The sequence below is a fragment of the Pecten maximus genome, chromosome 1, assembly GCF_902652985.1.
Source record: "Pecten maximus chromosome 1, xPecMax1.1, whole genome shotgun sequence".
NCBI lineage: Eukaryota > Metazoa > Mollusca > Bivalvia > Pectinida > Pectinidae > Pecten > Pecten maximus.
Window position 1 is genome coordinate 34,830,822 of NC_047015.1, and position 26,536 is coordinate 34,857,357.

The 26,536-nt window shown below is 35.5% G+C and overlaps 1 protein-coding gene across 1 annotated transcript in view; it reads left to right on the plus strand.

The window, feature by feature from the left end:
• LOC117331650 (cytochrome P450 72A14-like) overlaps positions 1 to 26,536 on the plus strand; it is a 54,409-nt gene that overhangs the window by 7,141 nt on the left and 20,732 nt on the right. The window contains 7 exon segments of the mRNA XM_033890481.1: positions 3,134 to 3,240; positions 3,511 to 3,632; positions 17,339 to 17,451; positions 17,704 to 17,838; positions 18,057 to 18,072; positions 18,074 to 18,172; positions 21,260 to 21,432. Of these exon segments, the coding sequence (XP_033746372.1) occupies positions 3,134 to 3,240; positions 3,511 to 3,632; positions 17,339 to 17,451; positions 17,704 to 17,838; positions 18,057 to 18,072; positions 18,074 to 18,172; positions 21,260 to 21,432 (765 nt within the window).

A 26,536-nucleotide genomic window follows, 5' to 3' on the forward strand; every position in this document is an offset into this window, starting at 1 on the left:
GTCACTAACAGTAAATACTATGACAGAGCTGGAGACTTGTCTAGTGGGTATGTTTGTCACTAACAGTAAATACTATGACAGTGTTGGAGACTTGTCTAGTGGGTATGTTTGTCACCAACAGTAAATACTATGACAGAGCTGGAGACTTGTCTAGTGGGTATGTTTGTCACTAACAGTAAATACTATGACAGAGTTGGAGACTTGTCTAGTGGGTATGTTTGTCACTAACAGTAAATACTATGACAGTGTTGGAGACTTGTCTAGTGGGTATGTTTGTCACTAACAGTAAATACTATGGCAGAGTTGGAGACTTGTCTAGTGGGTATGTTTGTCACTAACAGTAAATACTATGACAGAGTTGGAGACTTGTCCAGTGGGTATGTTTGTCACTAACAGTAAATACTATGACAGAGTTGGAGACTTGTCTAGTGGGTATGTTTGTCACTAACAGTAAATACTATGACAGAGTTGGAGACTTGTCTAGTGGGTATGTTTGTCACTAACAGTAAATTCTATGACAGAGTTGGAGACTTGTCTAGTGGGTATGTTTGTCACTAACAGTAAATACTATGACAGAGTTGGAGACTTGTCTAGTGGGTATGTTTGTCACTAACAGTAAATACTGTGACAGAGTTGTCACTAACAGTAAATTCTATGACAGAGTTGTCACTAACAGTAAATACTATGACAGAGTTGGAGACTTGTCTAGTGGGTATGTTTGTCACTAACAGTAAATACTATGACAGAGTTGGAGACTTGTCTAGTGGGTATGTTTGTCACTAACAGTAAATACTATGACAGAGTTGGAGACTTGTCTAGTGGGTATGTTTGTCACTAACAGTAAATACTATGACAGAGTTGGAGACTTGTCTAGTGGGTATGTTTGTCACTAACAGTAAATACTATGACAGAGTTGGAGACTTGTCTAGTGGGTATGTTTGTCACTAACAGTAAATACTATGACAGAGTTGGAGACTTGTCTAGTGGGTATGTTTGTCACTAACAGTAAATACTATGACAGAGTTGGACACTTGTCTAGTGGGTATGTTTGTCACTAACAGTAAATACTATGACAGAGTTGGAGACTTGTCTAGTGAGTATGTTTGTCACTAACAGTAAATACTATGACAGAGTTGGAGACTTGTCTAGTGGGTATGTTTGTCACTAACAGTAAATACTATGACAGAGTTGGAGACTTGTCTAGTGGGTATGTTTGTCACTAACAGTAAATACTATGACAGAGTTGGAGACTTGTCTAGTGGGTATGTTTGTCACTAACAGTAAATACTATGACAGAGTTGGACACTTGTCTAGTGAGTATGTTTGTCACTAACAGTAAATACTATGACAGAGTTGGACACTTGTCTAGTGAGTATGTTTGTCACTAACAGTAAATACTATGACAGAGTTGGAGACTTGTCTAGTGAGTATGTTTGTCACTAACAGTAAATACTATGACAGAGTTGGAGACTTGTCTAGTGGGTATGTTTGTCACTAACAGTAAATACTATGACAGAGTTGGAGACTTGTCTAGTGAGTATGTTTGTCACTAACAGTAAATACTATGACAGAGTTGGACACTTGTCTAGTGGGTATGTTTGTCACTAACAGTAAATACTATGACAGAGTTGGAGACTTGTCTAGTGGGTATGTTTGTCACTTACAGTAAATACTATGACAGAGTTGGAGACTTGTCTAGTGGGTATGTTTGTCACTAACAGTAAATACTATGACAGAGTTGGAGACTTGTCTAGTGGGTATGTTTGTCACTAACAGTAAATACTATGACAGAGTTGGAGACTTGTCTAGTGGGTATGTTTGTCACTAACAGTAAATACTATGACAGAGTTGGACACTTGTCTAGTGAGTATGTTTGTCACTAACAGTAAATACTATGACAGAGTTGGACACTTGTCTAGTGAGTATGTTTGTCACTAACAGTAAATACTATGACAGAGTTGGACACTTGTCTAGTGAGTATGTTTGTCACTAACAGTAAATACTATGACAGAGTTGGAGACTTGTCTAGTGGGTATGTTTGTCACTAACAGTAAATACTATGACAGAGTTGGAGACTTGTCTAGTGAGTATGTTTGTCACTAACAGTAAATACTATGACAGAGTTGGACACTTGTCTAGTGGGTATGTTTGTCACTAACAGTAAATACTATGACAGAGTTGGAGACTTGTCTAGTGGGTATGTTTGTCACTAACAGTAAATACTATGACAGAGTTGGAGACTTGTCTAGTGGGTATGTTTGTCACTAACAGTAAATACTATGACAGAGTTGGAGACTTGTCTAGTGAGTATGTTTGTCACTAACAGTAAATACTATGACAGAGTTGGACACATGTCTAGTGGGTATGTTTGTCACTAACAGTAAATACTATGACAGAGTTGGACACTTGTCTAGTGGGTATGTTTGTCACTAACAGTAAATACTATGGCAGAGTTGGACACTTGTCTAGTGGGTATGTTTGTCACTAACAGTAAATACTATGACAGAGTTGGAGACTTGTCTAGTGGGTATGTTTGTCACTAACAGTAAATACTATGACAGAGTTGGACACTTGTCTAGTGGGTATGTTTGTCACTAACAGTAAATACTATGACAGAGTTGGAGACTTGTCTAGTGGGTATGTTTGTCACTAACAGTAAATACTATGACAGAGTTGGAGACTTGTCTAAGTGGGTATGTTTGTCACTAACAGTAAATACTGTGGCCGTTAGATCCCTGTCTAATAGAAACATACTACCAGTGATATGTTTATGTCTTCACATCATAAAAAAAATATATTTTCCATTGAAAATTATTAATGTTTCATGTATGTTTTTGAGAATTTTCACATAATCAAAATAATGTAGATATGTGAGAGAAAACCAGTAAATATTCAAGAAATCTGACTTTTAAAAAACAGTTTCAGTGTATTAGTTAAGGTTGCTGAAAATCAAAATGATGTCAAAATCAGGACAATTCTGTAAATCAAACTTTGAAAGAAACTTAAAGTGAAAAATATTATGTTGTTGATAATTCAAAACTGCAGAGAAAATAAAAAAAAGAATTCAATTACAGTGAGAACAATTCCTAATTACACTGGAGAAACAACAATAAAGTATTGTTGGATATTGCAGACCACTTGCAGACTTGCTGCGAAGGCCCCTGTTTGTGTTGAGTGGAGAACATCATCATATTGTGAGGAAGATTTGTAACCCTGGCTTTTCTCTCAAGCTCATACAAGGTAAAAAAAAATCTACCCATGTTTTTACAGGCCAAAGATTATGTTATGATACTGATGTATACACTCTGGACAAGGTTACAAATATTAGCTGGGGAACTTGTGACTGACGGTTACACATATTAGCTGTGGGACTTGTGACTGACAGGAAAACATTTATTTCCTCTTTTAGTAATGTGAGGAGACTAATCAACTACATATGTCACAAGTCAAAATTGTACTAGCTGACAATACATCGGAAATAATTTTGTTTGTTGGGCATAACCTATTCAGGAATGGTGCCAATATTCCAGGAGAGAGCTGATGCCTTGATTCAGCTTTGGACACAAGGAATGCAGACCCAGGATGGAAAAACATTTGGGGATATAAATGTACAAGCAGACCTAGCCAAGCTTGTAAGTGACCAATTCTGTCTCATATTCTTAACTTAACAAGTGTCCAGTGACAACACTAGTAAACATAATCATTATCATGAAGACTGCTGCCACTATCATCATAGTAAGAGGTCAAGGTCATATGGTAAAAGATGAAAGTCATAAAGATCAAATTCAATACATGCATGCAAATGTGCTTAAGTAATAAATGAAGGACACAAGTCACAGTTTGCCACTATATCCATATCTTATAAAGTTAGGTGTTAGATTATTGTAATGTTAGATTATTGTAATGTTAGATTATTGTAATGTTAGATTATTGTAGTTAGATTATTGTAGTTAGATTATTGTAGTGTTAGATTATTGTAATGTTAGATTATTGTAATGTCAGATTATTGTAGTGTTAGATTATTGTAGTGTTAGATTATTGTAATGTTAGATTATTGTAATGTTAGATTATTGTAGTGTTAGATTATTGTAGTGTTAGATTATTGTAATGTCAGATTATTGTAGTGTTAGATTATTGTAGTGTTAGATTATTGTAATGTTAGATTATTGTAGTTAGATTATTGTAGTGTTAGATTATTGTAATGTTAGATTATTGTAGTTAGATTATTGTAATGTTAGATTATTGTAATGTTAGATTATTGTAGTGTTAGATTATTGTAATGTTAGATTTTTAGTGTAGGGTTGATTATTTGTAATGGTAGCTATTGTAATTTAGATTATGTGTAGTGTTAGATTCTTGTAAGTGTTAGATTATTGTAATGTTAGATTATTAGTAAGTGTTAGATTATTGTAGTGTTAGATTATGTACTGTTAGAATGTAGTTCGATTATTGTAATGTTAGATAATTGTAAATGTAGAATTATTGTAGTTAGATTATTGTACTGTCAGATTATTGTAGTGTTAGATTATTGTAGTGTTAGATTATTGTAATGTTAGATTTATGTAGTTAGATTATTGTAGTGTTAGATATTGTAATGTTAGATTATTGTAGTGTTAGATTATTGTAGTGTTAGATTATTGTAATGTTAGATTATTGTAATGTTAGATTATTGTAATGTTAGATTATTGTAGTGTTAGATTATTGTAATGTTAGATTATTGTAGTTAGATTATTGTAATGTTAGATTATTGTAGTTAGATTATTGTAATGTTAGATTATTGTAGTCGTGTTAGATTATTGTAATGTTAGATTATGTAATGTTCGATTATTGTAGTGTCTAGATTATTGTAGTGTTAGATTATTGTAGTGTTAGATTATTGTAATGTCAGTATTATTGTAGTGTTAGATTATTGTAGTGTTAGATTATTGTAATGTTAGATTATTGTAGTTAGATTATTGTAGTGTTAGATTATGTATTGTATATTGTTAGATTATTGTACTGTTAGTTCTTGTACTTGTTAGTTATTTGTATGTTCGATTATTGTTGTTGTTTTGTTGTATATTTATGTTGATTTTGTTGTGTTTTGTCAGTTGTTATGTTTGTATGTTTTCGATTATTGTATGTTGATTATGTAGTTAGATTATTAGTTTAGATTCTTATTGTTATGTAGTTAGATTTTGTAATGTTGTTTTGTCTGTTCGCTTCTTGTCGTGTTAGATTTTGTAAGTTCGATATTGTAGTTAGATTATTGTATGTTGATTATTGTCGTTGATTCTGCTTTGTTTGTAGTGTTCGATTATTTTTGTTAGATTCTTGTATGTTCGTATTGTCTGTTCGCTTTGTTGTTCGTTATTTGTTGATATTGTAGTTACTTACTTGTGTTCGCTTCTTGTCGTTGTTTTGTACCGTGGTTCGCTCTTTGTGGTGTTGCTTCTGTCGTTCGCTTTTGTCTGTTCGTCGTACTGTTAATATGGTCGTTTGTTGTTTGCTCTTAATTGTCGCTTCATTGTCGTTCGATTCTTGTCTGTCGCTTCTTGTCCGTTGTTGTTCTGTTTCACTTCTGTTAGATTTCCTTGTCTGTTGCTTTTGTGTGTTAGCTTCTTGTTTTTCTTGTAGTTGTTATTGTCGTTGTTTTGTCTGTCAGTTTTGTCGTGTTCGATTATTGTAATTTAGATTTTGTAGTTTCGATTCTTGTATGTTAGATTCTTGTCGTGTTGTTCTTGTACTGTTCCATTATTGTAGTTAGTTCTTGTACTGTTAGATTTTGTAGTGTGTAGATTATTGTGTAGATTCTTGAGTGTTAGATTTTGCTAATGTTAGTACTTGATAATGTTCGTTATTGTAATGTGATTTGTCGTTCGATATTGAGTGTGTATGTCAATGTAGTTATTGTGTTGATATGTACTGTTAGCTTTATGTGATTATTGAGAGTTTAGATTCTGTCATGTTAGTTCTTGTAGTGTCTGCTTTTGTCTGTTAGCTTATTGTACTGTTAGATTATTGTCAGTGTTAGATTATGGTAATGTTAGATTATTGTAATGTTAGAATTATTGTAATGGTTAGATTCTTGTAATGTATTAGATTATTGTAATGTTAGATTATTTGTAGTTAGATTAGTGTAGTTAGATTATTGTAATGTTAGATTATTTGTAGTGTTAGCTTATTGTGGTGTTAGATTATTGTAGTTAGATTATTGGTAATGTTAGTTATTGTAATGTTAGAATTATTGTAGTTAGATTATTGTAAGTGTTAGATTATTGTAATTGTTACATTATTGTAGTTAGGATTATTGTAATGTTAGATTATTGTAAGTGGTTAGATTATTGTAGTTAGATTATTGTAGTGTTAGATTATTGTAATGTTAGATTATTGTAGTGTTAGATTATTGTAATGTTAGATTATTGTAATGTTAGATTATTGTAGTTAGATTATTGTAATGTCAGATTATTGTAGTGTTAGATTATTGTAATATTAGATTATTGTAGTTAGATTATTGTAGTGTTAGATTATTGTAGTGTTAGATTATTGTAATGTTACATTATTGTAGTTAGATTATTGTAATGTTAGATTATTGTAGTGTTAGATTATTGTAGTTAGATTATTGTAGTGTTAGATTATTGTAATGTTAGATTATTGTAATGTTAGATTATTGTAATGTTAGATTATTGTAGTTAGATTATTGTAGTGTTAGATTATTGTAGTTAGATTATTGTAGTGTTAGATTATTGTAGTTAGATTATTGTAGTTAGATTATTGTAGTGTTAGATTATTGTAATGTTAGATTATTGTAGTTAGATTATTGTAATGTTAGATTATTGTAGTGTTAGATTATTGTAGTTAGATTATTGTAATGTTAGATTATTGTAATGTTAGATTATTGTAATGTTAGATTATTGTAGTTAGATTATTGTAATGTTAGATTATTGTAATGTTAGATTATTGTAATGTTAGATTATTGTAGTGTTAGATTATTGTAGTTAGATTATTGTAATGTTAGATTATTGTAGTGTTAGATTATTGTAGTGTTAGATTATTGTAATGTTAGATTATTGTAGTTAGATTATTGTAATGTTAGATTATTGTAGTGTTAGATTATTGTAGTTAGATTATTGTAATGTTAGATTATTGTAATGTTAGATTATTGTAGTGTTAGATTATTGTAGTTAGATTATTGTAATGTTAGATTATTGTAATGTTAGATTATTGTAATGTTAGATTATTGTAGTTAGATTATTGTAGTTAGATTATTGTAGTGTTAGATTATTGTAATGTTAGATTATTGTAATGTTAGATTATTGTAATGTTAGATTATTGTAATGTTAGATTATTGTAGTGTTAGATTATTGTAGTTAGATCATTGTAATGTTAGATTATTGTAGTTAGATTATTGTAGTGTTAGATTATTGTAGTGTTAGATTATTGTAGTTAGATTATTGTAATGTTAGATTATTGTAATGTTAGATTATTGTAGTGTTAGATTATTGTAGTTAGATTATTGTAGTGTTAGATTATTGTAGTTAGATTATTGTAGTTAGATTATTGTAATGTTAGATTATTGTAATGTTAGATTATTGTAGTGTTAGATTATTGTAGTGTTAGATTATTGTAATGTTAGATTATTGTAGTGTTAGATTATTGTAGTGTTAGATTATTGTAGTGTTAGATTATTGTAGTTAGATTATTGTAATGTTAGATTATTGTAGTTAGATTATTGTAGTTAGATTATTGTAATGTTAGATTATTGTAGTGTTAGATTATTGTAGTGTTAGATTATTGTAGTGTTAGATTATTGTAGTTAGATTATTGTAGTGTTAAATTATTGTAATGTTAGATTATTGTAGTTAGATTATTGTAGTTAGATTATTGTAGTGTTAGATTATTGTAATGTTAGATTATTGTAGTTAGATTATTGTAGTGTTAAATTATTGTAATGTTAGATTATTGTAGTTAGATTATTGTAATGTTAGATTATTGTAATGTTAGATTATTGTAATGTTAGATTATTGTAGTGTTAGATTATTGTAGTGTTAGATTATTGTAATGTTAGATTATTGTAGTTAGATTATTGTAGTGTTAGATTATTGTAGTTAGATTATTGTAATGTTAGATTATTGTAATGTTAGATTATTGTAATGTTAGATTATTGTAATGTTAGATTATTGTAGTGTTAGATTATTGTAGTGTTAGATTATTGTAATGTTAGATTATTGTAATGTCAGATTATTGTAGTGTTAGATTATTGTAATGTTAGATTATTGTAGTTAGATTATTGTAGTGTTAGATTATTGTAGTGTTAGATTATTGTAATGTTAGATTATTGTAGTTAGATTATTGTAGTGTTAGATTATTGTAATGTTAGATTATTGTAGTTAGATTATTGTAATGTTAGATTATTGTAGTTAGATTATTGTAGTGTTAGATTATTGTAGGGTTAGATTATTGTAATGTTAGATTATTGTAGTTAGATTATTGTAGTGTTAGATTATTGTAATGTTAGATAATTGTAATGTTAGATTATTGTAGTGTTAGATTATTGTAATGTTAGATTATTGTAATGTTAGATTATTGTAGTTAGATTATTGTAGTGTTAGATTATTGTAGTTAGATTATTGTAGTGTTAGATTATTGTAGTGTTAGATTATTGTAATGTTAGATTATTGTAGTTAGATTATTGTAATGTTAGATTATTGTAATGTTAGATTATTGTAATGTTAGATTATTGTAATGTTAGATTATTGTAGTGTTAGATTATTGTAGTGTTAGATTATTGTAGTTAGATTATTGTAGTTTAGATTATTGTAGTTAGATTATTGTAATGTTAGATTATTGTAGTTAGATTATTGTAGTGTTAGATTATTGTAGTGTTAGATTATTGTAATGTTAGATTATTGTAAATGTTAGATTATTGTAATGTTAGATTATTGTAGTGTTAGATTATTGTAATGTTAGATTATTGTAGTTAGATTATTGTAGTGTTAAATTATTGTAGTGTTAGATTATTGTAGTTAGATTATTGTAGTGTTAGATTATTGTAATGTTAGATTATTGTAATGTTAGATTATTGTAGTGTTAGATTATTGTAATGTTAGATTATTGTAATGTTAGATTATTGTAATGTTAGATTATTGTAGTTAGATTATTGTAATGTTAGATTATTGTAATGTTAGATTATTGTAATGTTAGATTATTGTAGTTAGATTATTGTAGTTAGATTATTGTAATGTTAGATTATTGTAGTGTTAGATTATTGTAATGTTAGATTATTGTAGTGTTAGATTATTGTAGTGTTAGATTATTGTAGTTAGATTATTGTAGTTAGATTATTGTAGTTAGATTATTGTAATGTTAGATTATTGTAGTTAGATTATTGTAATGTTAGATTATTGTAATGTTAGATTATAGTAGTTAGATTATTGTAGTGTTAGATTATTGTAATGTTAGATTATTGTAGTGTTAGATTATTGTAGTGTTAGATTATTGTAGTTAGATTATTGTAATGTTAGATTATTGTAATGTTAGATTATTGTAGTTAGATTATTGTAATGTTAGATTATTGTAGTGTTAGATTATTGTAGTGTTAGATTATTGAAGTGTTAGATTATTGTAGTTAGATTATTGTAATGTTAGATTATTGTAATGTTAGATTATTGTAATGTTAGATTATTGTAATGTTAGATTATTGTAGTGTTAGATTATTGTAGTGTTAGATTATTGTAATGTTAGATTATTGTAATGTTAGATTATTGTAGTGTTAGATTATTGTAATGTTAGATTATTGTAATGTTAGATTATTGTAGTGTTAGATTATTGTAATGTTAGATTATTGTAGTGTTAGATTATTCGGTGGTTTAAAAAAAATGTTCTGAATGGTAAACATTTCATTTTCAGGATTGTGATTTATTGGTTTTGATAATAATGAATCGATGCCCTTTACAATGACATTAGGCATACTCAATAAGGATTTCATCTTTAGCAAATAGACATCCAGGCTACAGAGTGGGAATCAGGGTGATTTAGGGAGCTGGGGTATTAGTCACCCATCCTGGCTACAGAGTTGGAATCAGGATGGATTAGGGAGCTGGGGTATTAGTCAGCCATCCTGGCTACAGAAGGGGAATGAGGGTGGTTTAGGGAGCTGGGGTATTAGTCAGCCATCCTGACTACAGAGTGGGAATCAGGATGGTTTAGGGAGCTTGGGCATTAGTCATCCATCCTGGCTACAGAGTGGGAATCAGGGTGGTTTAGGGAGCTGGGGTAGTAGTCACCCATCCTGACTACAGAGTGGGAATCAGTGTGGTTTAGGGAGCTGGGGCATTAGTCACCCATCCTGACTGCAGAGTGGGAATCAGGGTGGTTTAGGGAGCTTGGGCATTAGTCATCCATCCTGGCTACAGAGTGGGAATCAGGGTGGTTTAGGGAGCTGGGGTAGTAGTCACCCATCCTGACTGCAGAGTGGGAATCAGGGTGGTTTAGGGAGCTGGGGCAGTAGTCAACCATCCTGACTGCAGAGTGGGAATCAGGGTGGTTTAGGGAGCTGGGGTAGTAGTCACCCATCCTGACTGCAGAGTGGGAATCAGGGTGGTTAAGGGAGCTGGGGTAGTAGTCAGCCATCCTGGCTACAGAGTGGGAATCAGGGTGGTTTAGGGAGCTTGGGCATTAGTCATCCATCCTGGCTACAGAGTGGGAATCAGGGTGGTTTAGGGAGCTGGGGTAGTAGTCACCCATCCTGACTGCAGAGTGGGAATCAGGGTGTTTTAGGGAGCTGGGGCAGTAGTCAACCATCCTGACTGCAGAGTGGGAATCAGGGTGGTTTAGGGAGCTGGGGTAGTAGTCACCCATCCTGACTGCAGAGTGGGAATCAGGGTGGTTAAGGGAGCTGGGGTAGTAGTCAGCCATCCTGACTACAGAGTGGGAATCAGGGTGGTATAGGGAGCTGGGGTATTCGTCACCCATCCTGACTGCAGAGTGGGAATCAGGGTGGTATAGGGAGCTGGGGCATTCGTCACCCATCCTGACTACAGAGTGGGAATCAGGGTGGTTTAGGGAGCTGGGGTATTCGTCACCCATCCTGACTGCAGAGTGGGAATCAGGGTGGTATAGGGAGCTGGGGTATTCGTCACCCATCCTGGCTACAGAGTGGGAATCAGGGTGGTTTAGGGAGCTGGGGTAGTAGTCACCCATCCTGACTACAGAGTGGGAATCAGGGTGGTTTAGGGAGCTGGGGTAGTAGTCACCCATCCTGACTACAGAGTAGGAATCAGGGTGGTATAGGGAGCTGGGGTATTCGTCACCCATCCTGACTGCAGAGTGGGAATCAGGGTGGTATAGGGAGCTGGGGCATTCGTCACCCATCCTGACTACAGAGTGGGAATCAGGGTGGTTAAGGGAGCTGGGGTAGTAGTCAGCCATCCTGACTACAGAGTGGGAATGAGGGTGGTTTAGGGAGCTGTGGTAGTAGTCATCCATCCTGACTACAGAGTGGGAATCAGGGACGGTTTGGGGAGCTGGGGTATTAGTCACCCATCCTGACTACAGAGTGGGAATCAGTGTGGTTTAGGGAGCTGGGGTATTAGTCACCCATCCTGACTACAGAGTAGGAATCAGTGTGGTTTAGGGAGCTGGGGTAGTAGTCACCCATCCTGACTACAGAGTGGGAATCAGTGTGGTTTAGGGAGCTGGGGTATTAGTCACCCATCCTGACTACAGAGTGGGAATCAGGATGGTTTAGGGAGCATGGGCGTTACATTTTGGTACGATATTTCAAGATAAATCGGATGAATGTTTTGAAACAGGCTTTGAAAATGATATTAACACGCATATTGACAATATTGAGTCCAATGTTAAGTTTGAACAGGATAATTTCCTGAATGACGTCATTACGTCAGTAGAGATATCGACGTCATGCAAGAAACTCAGCACAAATAAAGCTGGAGGGCATGATGGTTTAGTTTATGAGCATTTTAAGTACGGAAGTAATAAACTATTCGAACATATGGCTGCGTTGTTCAATATGATAATAAAAAATGAATACATCCCAAAACAGTGGAAAAAGGGATTAATTGTTACGTTGCACAAAGGTCAAGGGAAAGTAAAAGATGATCCCAAGAATTATAGAGGCATCACCCTACTGCCAGTCATGTTTAAGTTATTTGAAATGTCTATATCAAATAGAATCAGCCCAGTCATATGTTCTGATACGTTTCCCAATAAGCAGCAGTCTGCATACCAAAGTAATCTGTGTAGCCTATGCACATCTTTTAACTTACAAGAATGTATTAATTATAATTTAGAAAATGGATCAAATGTATATGTTGCATTTTTAGACAGCAACAAGGCGTTCGACACAGTGTGGCACGCAGGTCTTCTTTTTAAAATACATGAAATTGGACTGAGAGGCAAGATATGGGTTATTCTTAAAGAAATGTATACACATGTAGAAAGTTCAATCTTATTTAATGGCTTAACATCACCTTTGATCAAAATGGAGAGAGGGATTTTGCAAGGGGGATCTTTGTCTGCCAAACTGTACCTAATTTTCATAAACGAATTATTGAATGAAATGGAAAATTGTGGAAACGGCGCAGTTATTGCAGATTTAAAAGTTAACATCCCAACTCAGGCAGATGACATTTGTCTTGTTAGTACAAATTTTCAAAGCCTACAAAAAATGGTTAATATATGTGAAACCTATAGTAAGAAGTGGAGATTCACTTTCTCATCTACAAAAAGTAAAATTGTATTGTTTTCTGAAAAACGCATATCCCATAATATACAAAATGTCTACCTATACAAATTTGTACTGCCTGTAGTTGAAGAAATTAAACATGTCGGAATATTGTTAAACGGCAGAAGAAATTCAGTTGAAAGAACTACTAGAGCATGTTGTAAATTAAAAACTGGTGTTATGTCTCTTCTAAAATCTGGGGCTCATCCCAACGCACTTAACCCTCTCACTGTTGCTAAAATAGTCAAAATTAAAGTGTATCCTTCTGCACTTTTCGGATGTGAACTATGGTTACTCTCCAAAACTGAAGTATTATTATTAGAAAAGGCACAAAATTTTATTGTGAAAAGTATTCAAAGGTTTGAAAAGAGAACTAGGACAGACATGTGTGTATCATTGCTTGGCTGGACTAGTATTGAATCTTATATTAATATCAAGAAATTATTATTTCTGGGACGAATTTATAATATCGATAATAGTATGCTAGTACACAAGATATTTATTACTAGATTTTTTATGTTCATTGTAAACAACGAAAAACAACAGGGATTTATACCCGACATTATTTCTATTTTAAGAAAATATTCATTGTATGAGACTTTTGTTGACTATATAAAGCTAGGGTATTTTCCGGGGAAACTACAATGGAAAAAAAAGTGTCTATGAAAATGTATATAGAGTAGAGGAAACTGCATGGTTAGAACGTATGCATAACCACAATGACTTTTTCAGATTTAAATTTATTCATTCTAAGATTAAACCACATTATTTATGGAAATTGGCTATTAAATATCCTCAGTATTATAAATCTATACACTGTATCATAAAATTATGTACAACATCTCGTATGTTGGACCATATGGCTTTATGCCACTACTGTGGTATTTTATACAACGATACTTTAATGCATATAATTCTACATTGTGAAAAGAATACTGCTATTCGTGATAAATTATGGTGTTTTTTATTTAATATGTTGGGTATTGATTTTATTGCGTACCTTCACAATTTATCAGATTTTGAACTAGTTAATGCTTTATTAGGAAGCAAGTTAGACTATGACATGTCTAACGAAGACAACGAATATGTAAGATTAGCAAATGTAAATTTTCTGAATGAAATGCTTAAAAATATAACCCAATTTGCTAACAATTGATGTTTCAATATAATTACTTGTGTGTGAAATAACTTTGTATATGTATATTCAGACTATTCTTGTTTATATGTTGATTGTATGATGTAATTATTCTATTTGTGAATCTTCATTTGTGGAGGAAATAAAGAGAATAATAATTGTAGTGTTAGATTATTGTAGTGTTAGATTATTGAAGTTAGATTATTGTAATGTTAGATTATTGTAATGTTAGCAAATAGACATCCAGGCTACAGAGTGGGAATCAGGGTGATTTAGGGAGCTGGGGTATTAGTCACCCATCCTGTCTACAGAGTTGGAATCAGGATGGATTAGGGAGCTGGGGTATTAGTCAGCCATCCTGGCTACAGAAGGGGAATGAGGGTGGTTTAGGGAGCTGGGGTATTAGTCAGCCATCCTGACTACAGAGTGGGAATCAGGATGGTTTAGGGAGCTTGGGCATTAGTCATCCATCCTGGCTACAGAGTGGGAATCAGGGTGGTTTAGGGAGCTGGGGTATTAGTCACCCATCCTGACTGCAGAGTGGGAATCAGGGTGGTATAGGGAGCTGGGGTATTCGTCACCCATCCTGACTGCAGAGTGGGAATCAGGGTGGTATAGGGAGCTGGGGCATTCGTCACCCATCCTGACTACAGAGTGGGAATCAGGGTGGTTTAGGGAGCTGGGGTATTCGTCACCCATCCTGACTGCAGAGTGGGAATCAGGGTGGTATAGGGAGCTGGGGCATTCGTCACCCATCCTGACTACAGAGTGGGAATCAGGGTGGTTTAGGGAGCTGGGGTAGTAGTCACCCATCCTGACTACAGAGTGGGAATCAGGGTGGTATAGGGAGCTGGGGTATTCGTCACCCATCCTGACTGCAGAGTGGGAATCAGGGTGGTATAGGGAGCTGGGGCATTCGTCACCCATCCTGACTACAGAGTGGGAATCAGGGTGGTTAAGGGAGCTGGGGTAGTAGTCAGCCATCCTGACTACAGAGTGGGAATCAGGGTGGTTTAGGGAGCTGGGGTAGTAGTCAACCATCCTGACTGCAGAGTGGGAATCAGGGTGGTTTAGGGAGCTGGGGTATTAGTCACCCATCCTGACTACAGAGTAGGAATCAGGGTGGTTTAGGGAGCTGGGGTAGTAGTCAGCCATCCTGACTACAGAGTGGGAATCAGGGTGGTTTAGGGAGCTGTGGTAGTAGTCATCCATCCTGACTACAGAGTGGGAATCAGGGACGGTTTGGGGAGCTGGGGTATTAGTCACCCATCCTGACTACAGAGTGGGAATCAGTGTGGTTTAGGGAGCTGGGGTATTAGTCACCCATCCTGACTACAGAGTAGGAATCAGGGTGGTTTAGGGAGCTGGGGTATTAGTCACCCATCCTGACTACAGAGTGGGAATCAGGATGGTTTAGGGAGCTGGGGTATTAGTCAGCCATCCTGACTACAGAGTGGGAATCAGTGTGGTTTAGGGAGCTGGGGTATTAGTCACCCATCCTGACTACAGAGTGGGAATCAGGATGGTTTAGGGAGCTGGGGTAGTAGTCATCCATCCTGGCTACAGAGTGGGAATCAGGGTGGTTTAGGGAGCTGGGGTAGTAGTCATCCATCCTGACTACAGAGTGGGAATCAGGATGGTTTAGGGAGCTGGGGTAGTAGTCACCCATCCTGACTACAGAGTGGGAATCAGGATGATTTAGGGAGCTGGGGTATTAGTCACCCATCCTGACTACAGAGTGGAAATCAGGGTGGTTTAGGGAGCTGGGGTATTAGTCAGCCATCCTGACTACAGAGTGGGAATCAGGGTGGTTTAGGGAGCTGGGGTATTAGTCACCCATCCTGTCTATAGAGTTGGGATAGTTTAGGGAACTGGTGTATTAGTCAGCCATCCTGACTACAGAAGGGCGGAATTGAGATTGTTTGGTGAGCTGGGGAATCAGTCGCTCATCCTGGTTACAAAATAGGACTCGGGATGGTTTGGGGAGCTTGGGTATCAGCCACCCATCCTGGGTACTGAGTGGGAATCAGGTGATTTGGGGAGCTGGGATATCAGTCAGCCATGTTGAATACCAACCTCGAGAGTTTTAGTCAGCCATCCTGGCTACAGAGCCAAGATGGCTGACTAATACTCCGGAGGTTGAACATGAGATGCTCTAGATCTCTCCAGAAATTGTCTTAATTTTTCTCAAATTCGTGTATGTCTCATGTTGTCAGCTGTCAGCATCACAATGTCTTGTGCAGATGTTCAGAAATCTTTCTCACTTTCCAACATATTTTTTGAGTGCTATAGGTTTTATGATCATGATATGTAGGGCACATTTCTTGAGGACCATTTTTATTTTAGTATTTTGAAGAGTTACTGGCACTTTTCCAGAATTTTTATCTTGTTAGGTCACCTAACCATAGGTGACCTATTGCAATAGTCTTTTGTCTGTCGTCGTGCGTCATCCTTTAACTTTTCCTGGTGAACTCAATAACTTGAGTAAATGTTAATAGAGATTGATGAAACTTGCCTGATACCAACATGATCTCGAACGAGTTTGAAAATCAGAATTATTCCATTTTAACTTACAGAGTTATTGCCCTTTGTAATAATATTTTTATTGGACCTCGTGAACACGATAACTTGAGTAAATATCAACCAACTTTGTTGAAACTTTGTATGCAGTGTAATTTCAATAAGATTTTTGACGAGTTAATGCCCATTGTAATAATATTATTATTGGACCTTGTTGAAGCAAAAAATCATCCAAAATTGCAGATAAAAGGTTTCTGCTCTTTTATCTATCCACATAAAGGCTGGATGTTTGGCACACAGATAGCATGTGTGACTGGTAACAACTGTTATGTTTATCTTTGACCTTGACCTCTATTCAAGGTCAAAGGGGTCAAATGATGAAAAAAATAAAAAAAATAAAAATTCTTTTCAAAATGATTTGTCACATTTTGAAAAACCTTCTCTTATAAAGGTGTGTGCAAGATTTCTAGGTCAAATCATCAAAAATGTCGCAGATATGGCCCCTTGAAGAATGTTTCCCGACAAAATACAAAATTATCCATAAATACATGGATGGAAAGATCTTAAAGTGATTTATCAAAATTGTAAATTTCATGGCCCATAAGTTTCATATTACTCTCTGAAGAGGTGCTAAACTTCACTATAATTCATGCAGGGAAATCACATTTTGATGGAAATGATTTAAAACTTTTAGAATTATGAGGGCAAAACTATACTACTACATTTATTTATTGATGAACTGTTTAGAAATACATTGTAAATACATAGAAGATAGTTATATGTCTCAGGTGACCGTTAAGGCCCATGGGCATCTTGTTCAGGTATCTCACTTAATATCAATATTGCAATGACCAGTAGCCTCTTATGATGTAGAAGTAGGGGTGGGCATGTTAGTGTTTTCAAGTTATTCTCAAAAAGGAGTCCATGTTCATTTGTTTAAATTATATATCTATTTGTAGACGAGTGATGTAATCTGTAAGTGTGGATTTGGCTATGACATGTACACCATTGAGAATCCAGACACACCACTTGTACAACCTCTAAGGAGACTGGGTCCTAGTGCCTCTTTAAGGTACCCATTGTTAAAGCAAATTAAGCAGACAATTTACTAAAAAAAAAAAACAGGCGGTTCTTCTGGGAGTTCTAAGGATTTTGCACTTGCAGTGTACAAAATTCCATTCAAAACATATTTAAAGGAGTTCATCATTAGATACAATCTGATTTTCCTCAATTCTCATTGGCTAAAGCATGGTTACATGGAATGATGTTCCTTTGCCCTGACCCTGGAAATATCAGTGATGCTCAATTTATTTTCAACTTAAAGGTTTTTAGACCTTTTGCCATTTGCCAAATGGTATCCTACCAAGAGAAACAGACAGGTCTGGATGGATTCAAAGATTATTGAAGAACTTGCAGATAAGGTGTTACAACAAAAGAAGCAGATGATTGGGGACAAACAGTATGTAGATCCTTTTATTGAAGTCATACAGTCAGTAGAGGTATAATATGTTCACAGCTCTATTGGGTTAGAAATTATCTTACATCCAAATTTAAAGTATCAGATAAAATACATAGTTCAAACAAAGTAAAATGAAATACATGTGCACATCTACAAATAAATTCACCTAAGTGAACAAATCCACTAAGGATTTTCTTGTAATATGATTGGCATTTCAGATCGTGGAAAAGACCTGTTGACCTCGTTATTGAATGCACGGGACCAGGAGGGCGGAGCTATGTCTAACAAGGACTTATTTGGAGAGGTGATTGGGTTCCTGTTTGCTGGGTTTGAGGTAAAGATTTTCACAATCTCATGAGGTAAACTTAGAGGATCTTTAAAGTTTCCATTTCATGTGCTGGAATTCTGTGTCAATGCTGGAAAGTGCAGGAATTTGATGTCAGTGATGGAAAAATGTGCTGGAATTCAGGTCAGTGCTGGAATTTGCTCTCAAGTGCTTGAAAGTGCTAGAATTCATATAGACTTGCTGTAATATAAATATTTAAAACAAATCAGATTCCTTAAAAAATGAAATACAAAAAAATGTATTCAGCAAAAGAAAATTATAAGAATACTTTGAGCATCGACCGGAGCGGTGATAGCTCAGTTGGTTGAGTGCAAGCCACGTAATCTCAGGTGAGGATTTGAGGTACGTGTTTCGCTGATCCCTACCTGTGTTGGGTTGTGTATCTAGCGAAGCTGAAAAACGGGACCAGTCTGTGTTGTCGTAGTTATGTCCTTGGGCAAGACACTTTACCTAATTGCTCTGGATGGCAAACGACAGGCCTCCTATATATGTTGTTTTGTGAGGTAGTCACCAAATGCTACAAGGAGACCCTGCCTCAAAATGACCTTTGGGGTAATAAACCCAACAAACAATTGACCATCAAAGTTGATATTTAATTTTCCATAATGTCCTGATTCCTGTTAATGCTATGTATTAGACAGAGCCACTTGAGCACTTTACTAACATGACGCAATTCGAAATTATTCAAGTGTCTAACATGAAAGCAGCATGTGTTACTAAGGGAAAGAAAATTGCTTGATATCTCTTGGTAAGAGAAACTTCTTGGATGGTGTCCCAATAAATGTGTCTATAATTATGAATGGGACTGCGAGTACATACCAATGGTTAAAGGCCATAACTGCATATATAGCATACAGCTTGGAGTGGAGTGTAAACAAAAGTACCCTCATATCTCATCGACAGTCTGAGAAAGGTATTGACAGGGAAATGTTGGTCATCTATGAGTCTGACACTAAAAAGGTATTGCAGCTTAATTTCTCACCTCTATTAGTAAAAGTACAATCTGTTCCAGGAGCTCCTATTTCTTTCCGATGTAGAAGAGAAACTTCTTGGTTGAAATCAGAAATTTTTTGAACAATACAATATGTAACTAGAAACTGTCATAGACAATTTGACGGGCTTTTCACAAAAGACCTATAGGCTAAATATTCCCAAACATATAAGCTAATGCATAATATTTCTTAGGCATCCTCCCAAATCCTAATTTTGTTTCAAGTTGTATAAAGCTAGCATCAGAGATATTACTTGTCAACAAAGGAGTTGGAAGAGGAGAGATATTATGTACATGTCGTGTAAAATTTGAAGCAGGAAAAAACCGTGATTGTGAAATCATGTTACAAAATGGCTGCTGGATTTTACAAGTCAGGAAAATAACAACTCTTTCTTGGCTTGCCTTTCTTAACATCTCCACCAATTTTCAGATCAATGACACCAGTGGAACTGGAGAAGTTAAGAATGTGTTTTTCAAAATTACAGCCATCTTCAATTTGGACTGACCCAAAAATAACATGGCTTGGCCAGGACTATCTTAAGACCATTTCTGGCATGTATGAGTTGAATCTCACGGATGGAACGTGAGAAGAAGTTTGAAACAGGTGTTGTTCAGGAAAACGAAGATCGGGCAATCTTGTTACAAAATAGCTGCTGTGCCTGCCATGTTGAAGTTGTTTGAGTCTGAAAAATAACAACATTTTATCATCTTGTCTTCATCAAAATCCCCAACAATTTTCAGCTCAATGGCACCACTGGAACTAGACAAAAAGTTTAAAATTTTCAAGATGGTGGTCATCCTTGATTTCAGACAGACCAAAAACAAACAAACAAGAAATATCTTTTAAAAAAATAAATGGCATAGTTTTAATGCTGGTGGTTATAATGTAATACTGCTGGTGAAATAAATCAATGAACTAATGCGTTTCAGCACCGATAACAAATTAGATCAGTTTGAATCATTTTTGGTAATAAGACTGCATTTGAATCAGGAATATGATTTTATTAATGTGTCATTTGAAAAGATACATCCACTTATTTAGCTTGCATTCAATCTTAACTGTGTTTCGTTTTTAACTACATATCTGCATTTTGCATTGACCGCTACATTGACCAATCACATACTTCATCTTGACCAGTAACGCCACCTGTCGCGTCATATCCGGGGCCAAAACAAAATTAGACGGCTATGCCGAAAAACAATGCTTGGTCAGGACTATTTCAGGATCATTTCAGGCAAGTCTGACCTGAATCTCACTGGTAAAACTTGAGAAGATGTTTATAAAAGGTGTTGTTCAAGAAAACCATGATTGCACAAGCATGTTACAAAATGACCACTGTAGCTGTCATATCAAAGCTTTTACGAAACAGAAACAAGACTAAAAATGGTGGGCTACCTTTCCTTAACATCCCCACAAATTCTCAGCTCACACTGGTCTGGGATATTGTTAGTACAAAATGTAAGTCCAGCTGAAGTACATTATGTACCATACGACAACCCAGGTTCCAACAGGTAAAATACACCATGGTATCATGCAATGCACCTGTCAATCATGAGTCACGTACTTAGTTCCGCTAATCTTCAACACCCATCCACACCATGTCGCAATATGTCAGTTAACAGGTGACCACTCAGGTTTTGAGCCCGTGTCAGCCGTTGTTTCAACCGAATTGCAACTGACTGAGCGAGTGAAAGGGATTAGACCTCACCACTGTGGCAGTAATTGGGGACCATACCAATCACCGATGTGTACTGTATCATACTACATCATCACAGTTAACAAGAATCATGAAATTTGATTTGTACATTAGTAACATTAAGGCAAAGTGCAGTGTACTGGATTCAAGGCCTTTAACTCCTTATTTACAGAGTTATTGCCCCTTAATGTACATTCAGTCTCAGATTGAGTGAAATTTGCCTACTTTCATAGCTCAAGGTTACATCTACATTTCAACAAGGTTATACAGGTATTTCTAATTGATATAACCTAGTATAAAATCTACAGACAGGCATATCCTCCAATAAAGTTGTTTTCAGGGAATATTTATCAGTTCTACTGATACTCTGTTCATTTTGTTATGCAGACTACCAGTATTGGTATGACATGGACCCTCTTACAACTGGCACAGTTCCCAGACATCCAGGCCAAGGTCAGGGAAGAGGTCAATCAAGTACTGAAGGAACACAATGGTGTCATCAACAATGAAACTCTGGATAAGCTCAAATACCTCACATGTGTCATCAAGGAAACTCTCAGGTAAGCAGGGCCAGTCACATTGCAGGCCCGTTCGACTTGTTCCAGAATGTTTTCCATGTTACTAGTGTTGAAATATGACCTTATTTTGGGTGATTCAGAATTACATTCTTGTTACTAGGTACAGTGTGTGTTATTCAAGTTACTAGGTACAATATGTATTATTCATGTTACTAGGTACAGTGTGTTATTCATGTTTCTAGGTACAGTCTGTGTTATTATACCCCTGCAATGAAGTTAGGCGGGGGTATACTGGAATCAGGTTGTCCGTCCATCCGTCCGTCTGTAGACACAACGATGTACCGGCTACTTCTCCTAAACTACTGATCCGATTTCAACGAAACAATAATCCTTATACATTGTAGATGTGCGTAATCTATATCACGTCGTAATTTTTTGGTTACCATGGTAACCAGGGCACAAAACTTAGTTTTTTGGACAAGTTTGACGCAACGATGTACCGGCTACTTCTCCTAAACTACTTATCTGATTTCAACGAAACTTCATGACAATAATCCTTATACATTGTAGATGTGCGTAATCTATATCACGTCATAATTTTTAGCCCACCATCATCAGATGGTGGGCTATTCAAATCGCCCTGCGTCCGTGGTCCGTGGTCCGTGGTCCGTCCGTCCGTAAACAATTCTTGTTATCGCTAATCCTCAGAAAGTACTGAAGGGATCTTTCTCAAATTTCATATGTAGGTTCCCCTTGGTGCTTAGTTATGCATATTGCATTTTTAGACCAATCGGAAAACAACATGGCCGACAGGCAGCCATCTTGGATTTTGACAATTGAAGTTTGTTATCGCAATTTCTCAGAAAGTACTGAAGGGATCTTTCTCAAATTTCATATGTAGGTTCCTCTTGGTTTCTAGTTATGGATATTGTATTTTAAGACCAATCGGAAAACAACATGGCCGACAGGCAGCCATCTTTGATTTTGACAATTGAAGTTTGTTATCGCTATTTCTCAGAAAGTACTGAAGGGATCTTTCTCAAATTGCATATGAAGGTTCCTCGTGATGCCTTGTTATGCATATTGTATTTTTAGACCAATCGGAAAACAACATGGCCGACAGGCAGCCATCTTGGATTTTGACAATTGAAGTTTGTTATCGCTATTTCTCAGAAAGTAATGAAGGGATCTTTCTCAAATTTCATATGTAGGATCCCCTTGGTGCTTAGTTATGCACATTGCATTTTGAGACCAATCGGAAAACAACATGGCTGACAGGCAGCCATCTTGGATTTTGACAATTGAAGTTTGTTATCGCTATTTCTCAGAAAGTAATGAAGGGATCTTTCTCAAATTTCATACATATGTTCCCCTTGGTGCCTAGTTATGCATATTGCATTTTGAGACCAATCAGAAAACAACATGGCCGACAGGTAGCCATCTAGGATATTGACAATTGAAGTTTGTTATCGCTATTTCTCAGAAAGTGCTAAAGGGATCTTTCTCAAATTTCATATGTATGTTCCCATTGGTGCTTAGTTATGCATATTGCTTTCGGAGACCAATCGGAAAACAACATGGCCGACAGGCAGCCATCTTGGATTTTGACAATTGAAGTTTGTTATCACTATTTCTCAGAAAGCACTGAAGGGATCTTTCTCAAATTTCATTTGTAGGTTCCTCTTGGTGCCTAGTTATGCATATTGCATTTTGAGACCAATCGGAAAACAACATGGCCGACAGGCAGCCATCTTGGATTTTGACAATTGAAGTTTGTTATCGCTATTTCTCAGAAAGTACTGAAGGGATCTTTCTCAAATTTCATATGTAGGTTCCCCTCAGTGCCTAGTTTTGCATATTGGGACCAATCCAAAAACAACATGGTCAACAGACAGCCATTATCGCTAAATCTTAAATTTCATATATTGGTTACCCTTGTTTGAAAAGTACTAGCTATAGAGGGCTGTTTCTGAATTTACACAGATAAGTAAGACTTAGAGGAAGGGAAAAGTAGAGAAAAGATCAATCTGACATGGAACCTATGAAGATCATTCAATGGTGGGCGCCAAGATCCCTCTGGGATCTCTTGTTAATAAATCCCATTCACACTTTACCTTTCTCATAACCTTTTTAATTTTTTCTTTGTTTTATACAAAACAAACAAAGTAAATACAGCAAATAAAAATTTATTTAAGATTCAAAAAGTAGTGACTTGTTCAGATTATCCAGGTAGTATACACTATAACTAAAGTTTGGCATTCTTGGGGCTGTTCAAGCTTATATATAACTATCCTCAAGTTAAAACTACTATACAAGATACCTTAGAACAAACAATATTAACATACACTATCAAGCAAGTAGCCACGTGAGCGATCCACTGTGGCAAAGTCAGCAGCATGAATGTAGGTACGTGGCATAGGAGGTAACCCTTAGCAGGTATGAATGAAGTCATACGTGGCTTAACATAGGGCTACGTCTGCAGGTACAAAGACTCACGCAGTACTGACAGAGAGGAGGAATCAGTCCACCAATACAGAGTCATTTGAGGGATCTCAAACGAATGCGAGCGATCTCGCTGTAGTAAAGAGAAGTGAGTGTAAAGCATGTACGTTACTTGAGGTGTTCCCCTATATGCAGGCCTAAGCATGAAACCGTGACAGAAGGGGGAACTACATCTGTAGGTACATAGATACAGCCTCACTTAGACAATATCACTAATGGTGTATACGTAACTACATACAGATATATATATATACAAACACAAATAGCCAAAAAATATACATGCTGAATTTGGGGTAAAAGAATTCAATGCCAAAAGAGAATGCAGTGTCGATAAAATACATGGTACACAGCTTGTATAGACACAAATGAACAGCCCCAAAGATAGATAAAAAAAGAATTAGGGTAACCAAGAAAACTGAATACGACTAAGTGAGATTTAACTGTATATCTCGTTTATTGTATAAATGAACACATAGTAACGATGGGGGTTGCAGGAGCGGGGGGTATGAGTTAGCCCTCTGGACGACAGTTCTAGTTGTTACTAGGTACAGTCTGTGTTATTGTTACTAGGTACAGTCTGTGTTATTGTTACTAGGTACAGTCTGTTATTGTTACTAGGTACAGTCTGTGTTATTGTTACTAGGTACAGTCTGTGTTATTGTTACTAGGTACAGTCTGTGTTATTGTTACTAGGTACAGTCTGTGTTATTGTTACTAGGTACAGTCTGTGTTATTGTTACTAGGTACAGTATGTGTTATTGTTACTAGGTACAGTATGTGTTAGTCATGATACTAGGTACAGTCTGTGTTATTGTTACTAGGTACAGTCTGTGTTATTGTTACTAGGTACAGTCTGTGTTATTGTTACTAGGTACAGTATGTGTTATTGTTACTAGGTACAGTCTGTTATTGTTACTAGGTACAGTCTGTTATTGTTACTAGGTACAGTCTGTTATTGTTACTAGGTACAGTATGTGTTATTGTTACTAGGTACAGTCTGTTATTGTTACTAGGTACAGTCTGTGTTATTGTTACTAGGTACAGTCTGTGTTATTGTTACTAGGTACAGTCTGTGTTATTGTTACTAGGTACAGTCTGTTATTGTTACTAGGTACAGTCTGTGTTATTGTTACTAGGTACAGTCTGTGTTATTGTTACTACATACAGTCTGTGTTATTGTTACTAGTTACAGTCTGTGTTATTGTTACTAGGTACAGTCTGTGTTATTGTTACTAGGTACAGTCTGTGTTATTGTTACTAGGTACAGTCTGTGTTATTGTTACTAGGTACAGTCTGTGTTATTGTTACTAGGTACAGTCTGTGTTATTGTTACTAGGTACAGTATGTGTTATTGTTACTAGGTACAGTATGTGTTAGTCATGTTACTAGGTACAGTCTGTGTTATTGTTACTAGGTACAGTCTGTGTTATTGTTACTAGGTACAGTCTGTTATTGTTACTAGGTACAGTATGTGTTATTGTTACTAGGTACAGTCTGTTATTGTTACTAGGTACAGTCTGTTATTGTTACTAGGTACAGTCTGTTATTGTTACTAGGTACAGTATGTGTTATTGTTACTAGGTACAGTCTGTGTTATTGTTACTAGGTACAGTCTGTTATTGTTACTAGGTACAGTCTGTGTTATTGTTACTAGGTACAGTCTGTGTTATTGTTACTATATACAGTCTGTTATTGTTACTAGTTACAGTCTGTGTTATTGTTACTAGGTACAGTCTGTGTTATTGTTACTATATACAGTCTGTGTTAGTCATGTTACTAGGTACAGTCTGTGTTATTGTTACTAGGTACAGTCTGTGTTATTCATGTTACTAGGTACAGTCTGTGTTACTCATGTTACTAGGTACAGTCTGTGTTATTGTTAATATATAGGTACAGTATGTGTTATTGTTACTAGGTACAGTCTGTGTTATTGTTACTAGGTACAGTCTGTGTTATTGTTACTAGGTACAGTATGTGTTATTGTTACTAGGTACAGTATGTGTTAGTCATGTTACTAGGTACAGTCTGTGTTATTGTTACTAGGTACAGTCTGTGTTATTGTTACTAGGTACAGTCTGTGTTATTGTTACTAGGTACAGTCTGTGTTATTGTTACTAGGTACAGTCTGTGTTATTGTTACTAGGTACAGTCTGTGTTATTGTTACTAGGTACAGTCTGTGTTATTGTTACTATATACAGTCTGTGTTATTGTTACTAGTTACAGTCTGTGTTATTGTTACTAGGTACAGTATGTGTTATTGTTACTAGGTACAGTATGTGTTAGTCATGTTACTAGGTACAGTCTGTGTTATTGTTACTAGGTACAGTCTGTGTTATTGTTACTAGGTACAGTCTGTGTTATTGTTACTAGGTACAGTCTGTGTTATTGTTACTAGGTACAGTCTGTGTTATTGTTACTAGGTACAGTCTGTGTTACTCATATTACTAGGTACAGTCAGTGTTATTGTTAATAGATACAGTCTGTGTATCCATGTTACTAGATACAGTCTGTGTTATTGTTACTAGGTACAGTCTGTTATTGTTACTAGGTACAGTCTGTGTTATTGTTACTAGGTACAGTCTGTGTTATTGTTACTCGGTACAGTCTGTATTACTCATGTTACTAGTTCAGTGTGTGTATCCA